We start from the raw sequence: 10,054 nt of genomic DNA, 5'->3' as shown, positions 1-10,054 counted from the left end.
GGGGTAATAGACAGGACAGGTGACCAACAAGAGTATTCCATTCCATATACGTCATATTTAGTACAAATTGAGTGATCACGAATGGCCAGTGTCCATTTGATTCGGATCCTGAGTTCCCAAATCCAGCTCCCTGTATCCAGCTCCCGCTGAGCCTGGGGCTTCCCCAGTGCCTCCTGCTCTGCAGCATCAGTGGTGATTGCTAAAGCAGGGGGGGGGAGGTGAGTCAGGTACAATATTGGGCTTATATATATAGTTCTATATAGTACTTTATTTTTATCATTTCACTATTATTTCTATTAATGTTTCATTAAAGCTGCTCTAGTTTTTCTTTCCTAACCCATAAGTCTCTCTGCCTCATTCCCTTTTCCTTTCCGTTTGGAGGGGGAAGACAAGGTCAGAGAGCGTCTGTTCGCATTGAGTGGCCGGCCCAGCCCTGACCTGCGACAGCATCTCAGAGTCCAGCTGCCCTCATGTATCTTAGAAGTTGAACACATCAAGAAACAGAAGTAAGAAAAGTAGAAGTTGAAACAATCTACATAGTTCTTTCTCCTAAACATTCATTATGCTCGTCTGTCATGAAGTCACAACTGTTGAAGTACTTTACTCTCAACATTTTGAAAAAAAAAAGGTCTTGCAGAACTAATTACATCTTTTCCATCTGTAACTTTTTCAAGATGTAGGTAATAGAGCTTTTCTGGTATAAGCCGAGCTAGTAACTTATCGAGCTCTTAAACCCTCAGAGCGGTATTTGCTTAACAACATATTTAAGTTCATGGCTTGTATGTTCATTTTCAGTAAGAATTATTTGAGATAAGTTACTCAAAACTAGAGAGTATTTAAGTAGGTATTAAATAGTACAAGATTACATTAACATCACTTACCAGTTATATCACCTTTTTCTACGATGAGGTTGTCTTCCTTGGAAGAATTCAAATCAAACATATAACACCCCAGGTAACAGTGTTTCACCATCTGATTCACTTGCTCATAGAACTGGCAGTGATACAAAAGCGCCTTTAGTGCAGGTTTTCCTGTCTGAGAGAGGCCAGATTCTTCATCATGTACACAGGGTCCCTGAAGACACAACATTCACAAACATTTTTTTTTAATTTTTTTTAACAGTTTATTATGCGTAAAAGATTCTTCTAAAGAAAAAAAATAATTAAGTCTAATTATTGTGTACATGTGTGTATACATAGCTGATTTACAGGCAGTAACTAACAGATTCCAAAAATCAAACGCAGATTTTATTAAGGCTGAGCTAAATCATAATATTTACAAAACCTAATGATTTAGCAAAATGGACATTGCTATTTCGCTCCTGAAAAACTTAACAGCTAAGTAGAAAGACATGGAAAGGCATAACTAAGTGGCTTTGAGACAGTGTATGTATCAGAAGACTTTAATTTTTCATTTAATTCTACTCAAATATATCAGCCCATGCAGAAGTTCTCTTCAGAAAAAGAGCACGTTTACCAAGATAAGAGTAAATATCCTGAAAAGGTCATGTTGTTCTAAAGTATAGTACCCATGTCAATATACTATGATAAAAGATTTATTTAGAAACAGGGCATAAAAAGAAAGAAATTATCTTTGAAGAATGGTTTTCAGTCATTTCTTTTTAAATATTGGCTTAAGGAAAAGCTTCCTAGACCAGTGGATTTATACCTGAAAAGAAGATTTCATAGTTTTATTTCAAATAAACAGTTTGCTTTGGCTGCCTTTGTTACAATATTCCTCTAGTCTTTTCTATGTCAACAGAGGGAAAAAAAGAAGTTTTACTAATCTACAATATATCGTGTTTTACAGTGACCATAAAAATTAGAAGTGTTAATTGGCAAAAGAACCCAGACAGAAAAATTCAAACCAATTATATTCTTCAAGGCAGTTTTAGGAGGCATCTTGCAGTACTTCAAAAAGAAACTAGTTAAAATTATAGAAAAGAAAATTTGTCAGTGCTAATTAGAAATCTTCTTTGGAAGTCAAAAGAATGCAGAGGCAGATCAACTGTAAGAAAGCAATCTGAAAAACACTATTTGTCCTGAGGAGGCTCTAGATCTACCTCAACCCCTCCATTTACACTGAAAACAAGCTTATTTGCCAAGAAAATAAAATAAACAAAAAACCAGATTAAGCAGAAGCAGTAAAACTCTTTTGTGTTACTGGGTAAATTATAATCAGAGTTTTGAAGGGCTACTGCTCACTCTTTTTTGTTTCTGTAATATATTAACAGACTATTTTCACTATTTGCCTTTTATGCCCATTAGTGGAGAATCAGATATGGCAAACCATTCGAAGAACATACTATTTCATGTAAACTGTTTATAATGAACTATAAAACCGTGCTCACACAATCTAAGCATATTGCTGACAGTGTTATCAACTATGACAAATGCATACTTTGGATTTTTTTTTTTAAATTTAGTCAGTTTTACTATTCATAACTGTCAGTTTGAAAAGCTATGGCAGATATTTTATTGTACAACAGGGTTCCTGGAAGAGTTATTCATGAATTACATTAAGTGCTCTGATCTCAGCAATATTCATATAACAAAAGGTGGTGTACTCTGAGAATACACAGGTTTACTTTATTCATGATAAAAAATTTCCTATGCTACCCTTTAAAGTAACAGCAAAACTACGAAGGTGGTGAAACACTTGAACAGGTTGCCCAGAGAGGTGGTGGAGGCCCCATCGCTGGAAGCAATCAGGTCAGGCTGGATGGGGCTCTGTGCAACCTGATCCAGTTAAAGATGTCCCTGCTCAGTGCAGGGGGGTTGGACTAGATGGCCTTTAAAGGCCCCTTCCAGCACAACGCATTTGATGATTCAATGATTCTAAAACGAGCTATTACAAAGCACGTCTACTAGATAACAGCAACACTACAGGTATTCTCGTGAAGGTACTGATGTACAAACTCTACTCACAACCTTTCCTTTTCCAATCCTATTTGCCTAAAGGATAAACCACTGAGATTCTCCTTTGGCTATGGTACAGTATTCCTGATATTCACTAAGATCCACTTAATAGCTCTCCTTTGAAATTGCTTGCATTAATGTCAACAGACAAACCATCTTATTGAGTGCAAGGGAAAAAGAGACTAACTCTGAAATACGGAATTTGATCCTGGTGGTATTTTACAATTTTAATTGTTGTTTGCTTTTTCAACAGTTTTAATTTACCATTTACCATAAAGCATTGTTTGATAATATCTTTCAGCATTAAGCGATGAGCAATATCCATGAAATTGAATGTCTTAATAAGAATCACATCGACTCAAAGCTTCCAATAATTGCACTGAAATCCATCCTGAACTCTGCAGCTGGATTCAATTTTTGTCACCAGTGGATCTGATCAGTTTGTATAAATATGTCATGAGAGAAAGTAAAGGGAGACAGATTCCTCTGTTTGGTCTCCAGTGACAGGACAATAGGTAATGCGGGTAAAAACTGAAAGAATGAAAATTCTATTTAAAACTTAAGAAAACAAATTCTTCCCTGCAAGGGTAGTCAAACATTAGAACAGGTTGCCCAGGGAGGTTGTGGAGTCTTGAACCTTTGAGAAATTCAAAACTCGACTGGACACAGCTCCAAGCAACCTGCTCTCGTCAACCTTGCTTTGACCAAGAAGTTAGGTTTTTAAGAATCATTTAAACTGACTTAGGCAGCAACCTTCTTCATCTTTCTTTGGAAAGGGTTGCTTCTCATCACTTACATATTTCTTTCAAAACATTTTATAAACATCAGTCTTGTAATTACTTTTTCCTCATACCTCTCAAACCACATTGTATTCCAAGTGTGAGTAAAATAAATGTCCAATTTATATCCTAAAACGTTAATGATACTGTGTTAGTATGCAAGTTTCTTAGCAACCCAAAGATATTACATTCACAAAACGCAACATATATACAAACTAACTTTGGGTTTTTTCTTGAGCTTGCTGGAAATTTGGAAGAAGTTTGTCTATTCATATATTTCTCTTTCCAAAAATGTTACCTCAGACACATAATTTTATTAAATTTATATCTTCTAGGTATACCAATGTAAGTTTTTATGTCAAATAATGTCTCTCTGTGACACTACGACCTTTCTCATCAAATGCAATAGTCACTTACTTGCCAAAGACAATCCTTCATGTCTTCTGTAGGAATTGGAATCACAAGGAGATTTTGTAGAATAAAAGCAGCCTGAAAGAAATGAAACCATTCATACTGCCATCAGAGCTCAAAAAAACCACATCACATTGAACAGCACAAGCTACGTATTACTCTATTGCTTTAGATGTATGTTGAAACACAAAGAATTTTCATATTCACTCTGAAAAAAAGAAAAATTAGAAGGATATAAACTAAAATCCCTCCAACTTCACTATGACAGATGTCATTAGTGACAAGTAAAAGCTTGTAAGAAAAAAAAATAAACAGGAAAAGACTGAATAGAAATCACTAGGAAAAAAGATTTACTTTTTATGAAATACTTTCATCACTGTTCCAGTGATGACTGAACAGTCAGTCCTGTTGAATGAACATTATGTAACAAGAAGCACTGAGAAAAAAATCCTTGAGCAGAAAAACCTGGATAACTACTTATGACCCTTCACTCTATTGTTCTCATGTATTATTTCTTAATTACTGTAAAATAATTGGGATAACGGGGAGGACACATTGGGACTGGCACATACGTTCTACATATTTTCCTTTCTAAATATATGGCATGTGTATTTTTCTAACATATATTACACACATATCACATTTATATGTGAGTGGATTGAAACTGCTTATTTTATATTTTGTCAATCTTTTGTCAATAACTATTCTTACGAGACTACTAAAATGTTTTGGAAGTTAAATAAAATGATGAAGCATACATTTTCAAAAGCATTTTTGCACAAATGAATTCAAAATATTACTTTGAAGTATGTAATAAGCTGAACAGTGGGAAAGAAATTAACTGACTGTTTTACACAGTTGTTATTTGTTAGTCACTGGAAAACAAGAAAAACCTTAATGCTAGAGGTGATAAAGTGGCAAAATCCGTGCACATACTTTTAGTATTATATAGTTCTATGTGCTTCTCTACCAGAGCACAAACTTTGAGTTTTTACAAATAAACCTTAGTGCCCAGGCAGATTAGATTACTTCATGTCTGCAATGAGGAGGTATTTACCACAGATCAGGTGATGAGTTTGTACGAAAGTGTTCATAAATGGAACAGAAGAGCCAGTCAAACCTGGGCTAATCTGTTATGCTTTACCAACTAACCTGTCTGCCCTGAGTAAGCCTTAGGAGTTTTTATGCATTCATTTGTATGGTGTAGATCGTTTCTACTTGTTGCTTCTTGAGTAGCTCTAAATAAGAAGCTAAACATTTCCTTTAAATTGCAATTTAACTTTTAAAGCAGTAGGTGTGCATCAACAGAGCACAGACATATAGAATTAAAAAAAAATAAAAAAACCTCATTTATCCTTACCGAAAAAAAACTCTGACAATCTAAGACAGCAGAGGGACACAAGAAACATACCTCCCTGCGTACCATGCTACATTCAGATTGGTCCAGAAGGATGTTTATCACCGTTCCCCACAGCCCTCCTGAAATGTTCTGGCAACTTTCCGCTAAAGCAATACATCCCATTTCAAGAGATGTAAGAGCCGATCCTATTCCAAGTGCTGTAAATCTGACCTAGTACATACAAAAACAACACAAAGTGATATTTCTTACAGTACTCTGCCACACATTTTTAAAATTATTAAATTGTATCAACTTAATCTGGAGTTTAAGAGGATAATCTGAAAAGTAACAACCTCTTTTTTTACTTTATTTTTCCGGTCCTGTCCTCATAATCACAATTACATGTACGTCAAAATGACAGAATTAATGAAATAGTATTCTTAAGTATTCAAAAATCTAAGACAGTCTTCTATATTCTTCACATTTTACCACTTACAAATAGTTCCATTTAGCAAATTCATATAATTTAACAGATTTGATCAAATACATTTGCTCCAAATTTGTAGGTCATGCAAATGTTTCTGGTTTACAGTTAAGCAACAGCAATGTCAAAGAAAACTGCCTGTGAATCCTGACCATGAGTGACTAATGAAAGCATAAAAGACAGAAGACATACAGAAGGATTTATCCAAAGATGTTCATATGGAAACATTCTCCCTAACTTTACTATTACTGTTATTTACTTCACTATTACTGTTATTTAAGGTATACAGTAGCATTTTACATAATGCAAAACTTAGTTCCAACATTAAATAAATTAATGAAACAAAAATTTTACAGTACTTAAGGGTGAAAATCAGATATCAACATCATATTAACTAACCTCAGGGTCTCTATCTACCCATAAAGGAACCAGCCATGCCAGACCCAACTGAGAAGCAATTTGCTCTTCATTGTTATCATAAGGCAAAGCCCAAAGTGTTATCCAGTCCTGATTAGAAAATAGAAAATTAACAATTTTTTTTTTACAACTCTTTCAATGCCATTCGGAACACTTTAAATGCACACAACAATCCAGGAAAAAGATTTTGATTCTGTCTCTACAAACACATATTTAACCTACTGACTTCACCTACTGAATAGAATTAAATTTGTGTTTTCTTCATAGAATTAGGACAGCAGAGTTAGAGAATAAGTATTTTACTTGAAATACTGGCTTAATTATTTCCATTCAAAATTTACTCCTTACATTTATTTTTATTTTTGCTTATTATTAACATTATCTGTCTTTTTCTCTTACATTATACATGTGCAGAAAACTACCAAATAAGAATGTGCAATTATTTACTGGATTATAATTCACTGGTCTTCTTCATACACCTGCACATTATTAAATCAAGTCATGCAGGCTACCACACACTACTTAGCTGCAAATTCCATGAAATCATACTTGATTTTGCAAATTAATTTCTTTAGTTCAGGTTGGAAAAAAAAACACCCCACACTGCAAAGGGCTCTACTTAACCATCGCACTGCACAAACAAAACATTGCAGCACTTCTCGTACACCCTTAGTATGTGCTCTACAGCTCACGCACTCCTATGAATGTCTGTATGTCACTTCTGCACCTTGGTACAAGCTAAAAGATCTTATGTCTGACTTCACCAGGTGGTTCTTCTAATAATGAAGCACCATACCGTTTCATAACACTGCTAAGGAGTCAAAAAAAAATTTGTTTTAACTAGTTTTAGATTGAAGTCGCTAGATTGTGCATTTGAAGTTAGCACTAATTTATTTTTTTTAATCAGTTACACAGGGTACCTCTTGTATAATACTGCATGCAAGACAAAGAAAGCTAATTTTGTATTTCTCTTTCCAAAAGATTTGACACTAGATCACACATCAGTGATGTCCAGAATTTACAATTTCTTCAAGAAAACTTATTAGTACACTCTAGACAGTAATACTGTTGTACACAAGGATTGTGTTTTACAGCCATAGCAAAATGCCACTGGTAATTATGCTACTATACACACTGTCAAATAAATAAATAATAATTAAAAAATAATGAAGTCCACTCAGTCATCCAGCATTTATGATCTTTGGAAGCTGCAGTCTTTGTTACCCTTCAATTCTACTAAAATTTGTCAGTACTTAATACCTTGAAGGGGTACAGTACTGAAGAAATAGACGGTGAATTTTGAGAAGCAGGTATATGGCTATTGCTAGTAATATATGTACCCGATCATACTGAATGATTTCCCTATTGCAAAATTATTTCAGTAAGGTTAAAACTGAATCTTCAGTTTTCTTGTATGCTATATTCTATTCATTTATCCAACACTACATACCAAATGAGATGACTCGACTTATTTTTTCATCTTTACTATCTGTTGCAATATAAGACATCCTCCACCACTACATACGAAAACTGTCTGCGCACAGCCCTCACAGATAACAAGGTGAGGACAGCTGTATTGCACTCACCATATCCTTGGCTTGAGCCATCATTTCATGAGATAAGTGAAGCAAGCAAAGAACTGTGCTTTTTGTAACACCTTTTCCCATGAAGGACATAGCGTTTCCTCCCCATTCAACGTAAAACGATGAGATGACCTAAGAGTGGAGATCCATGGGCATGGTAGCTTTAATGTAAGCATTACAAAGCCAGAGTACAAAGTGTCCCACACACTACCAAATCATACGTTAAACTCATTAACAGATGGCAGATTTTCAGCTGAGTTTTCACAATTTATTTAGTTACAAGTCATTCAGTCATGCAACAGCTTCCAATATGGTAAAATCTCTGAAGTTCAATGGCTTTTACTTCCTTCTTCAAATGAAGAATGCAGTGGAGCTTAACAATAAGGACACTATTGAACAGAAATCTGAAAGTTTGTTTTTGACGGAAACAGTCCATTTATTGTACCCAGTCTGTTGTGCTATGTTTGAAATTAAAAATGAAATTTCTTTTCAAAATTCTGTGTTCAAGAAAATTGGGTCATTTACATCTCTTATTGTGATTTGAATTGGAACATATGAGTTTTCTGTATCAAATTCAAATGAGCAGAAATAAAGGTCACTGGATCATTACATAAACTGTCTCTGATCAAATAGCTAACCATACCTGTTAAAAGAACAAGGCATGCTACTTTCAATTGAACATGCACAAAACCATTTTTAAAAAAACCTATATCTTAAGACTTACAGTTCTTGATGTACTCTTCTTCCCAAAGCATGGTAATTTAAACCTCTCCATTTTTGTGGCCATTCTTTCTTTCAGTGTCCCACTCTACAAGAATTCTTTTCAAAGGTGCTTTACCCCTCCCCCCCAAAAGAAACTTTTATTTACTTTCATATTTAGGCCAAGTAAAACTGCATAATCCTTCTGCACATCGAGCTTACGTATTACCAATTGATTTCATACCGTAATACTTATTATGGTTCTGTCACACAACATCTTCCACCAACTTGGTGTAATTTATAGCCTAGTTTGCAAATTGCAGAACTTATTTAACAAATAGTTTTAAAATACTTATTTTCTACTCAAGAAATCTTGGTGAATTAGGATTTCCCTCTGAAAGACTGCACCTTTTTTTCATCACAAATATGATTATCATCAGTACGAAGAAAAACTTTCCTGACACTTATCTGGTTGCTATTCACATCACTCAGAATCACAAATAAATTAAGACTTTTTCAAGCCTCTAACAACAAACTTCTAGACAAGAAATAATGGGCTTAAGTTAGAGCATAAGAAGTTCCACCTCAACATGAGGAGAAACTTCTTTACTGTGAGGGTAACAGAGCACTGGCACAGGCTGCCCAGGGAGGTTGTGGAGTCTCCTTCTCTGGAGACTTTCAAAACCTGCCTGGATGCATTCCTGTGTGGCTGCCCAGGGGATCCTGCTCTGGCAGGGGCGTTGGACTAGATGATATCTAGAGGTCCCTTCCAACCCCTAACATTCTGTGATTCTATGATTCTAAACTTACCAAATACTAATAAAATAATCAGACAGCCAGATCTATGTTTTTTCTACATGTTTAAGGAGGCTGCAGTTTTCAAAAGATGTAATTTTAGGACTAAAATATAATTGCCTACCACATCCATGAACTTAGCAAATAAATAAGAACACTACAAACAAGAATGAAATTTTGGCTTCCCAACAACCGCATCATCTTGAATTAACTCTTTTCTGCTTTTTCAGTGTTAACTACCTGCCTAACAAATTACTGTTCCCCTCTTCCACGGATTTTGCCTTTGGGAAAAGATCTTGGATGTTTCCTCTAAGTTTCAGCTATTAAAAAAATTTTAAAAACATCCAAAAACCAAACACCACACATCTACATCTTGCTTAAACTACAGTCACTTTCTATTACCTCTTAAATTAGGAATGAAGACACACAAAATACAATCTATCATCATAAGTACAGATACACACCACTCAATCTAGTCTCCAGATTTTGGCTACTTACTTAACAGAAAAAAGCACCTTTCCCACACCTACTCCTAGTGATAATACTCACTGAATGCACATCCTAAAAATTCTTGTGTCATTAGTTACACAGTTATTTACAAGCATTCAAACCAAAAGCTAAGTTATAAT

At 34.9% G+C, this 10,054-nt stretch overlaps 1 protein-coding gene across 1 annotated transcript in view; it reads right to left on the bottom strand.

Moving 5' to 3' along the window:
* RTTN (rotatin) overlaps positions 1 to 10,054 on the bottom strand; it is a gene marked incomplete at its 5' end in the record, with an annotated part of 78,598 nt that overhangs the window by 32,378 nt on the left and 36,166 nt on the right. The window contains 5 exons of the mRNA XM_009867785.1: positions 882 to 1,074; positions 4,115 to 4,186; positions 5,520 to 5,678; positions 6,331 to 6,438; positions 7,935 to 8,063. Of these exons, the coding sequence (XP_009866087.1) occupies positions 882 to 1,074; positions 4,115 to 4,186; positions 5,520 to 5,678; positions 6,331 to 6,438; positions 7,935 to 8,063 (661 nt within the window). The remainder of the gene's footprint in view (positions 1 to 881; positions 1,075 to 4,114; positions 4,187 to 5,519; positions 5,679 to 6,330; positions 6,439 to 7,934; positions 8,064 to 10,054) is intronic.

Source organism: Apaloderma vittatum, unplaced genomic scaffold (assembly GCF_000703405.1).
Source record: "Apaloderma vittatum isolate BGI_N311 unplaced genomic scaffold, ASM70340v1 scaffold14, whole genome shotgun sequence".
Classification (NCBI taxonomy): domain Eukaryota; kingdom Metazoa; phylum Chordata; class Aves; order Trogoniformes; family Trogonidae; genus Apaloderma; species Apaloderma vittatum.
The sequence above is the reverse complement of the archived record's forward strand: the minus strand, read 5'-3'. Positions and strand labels throughout refer to the sequence as shown.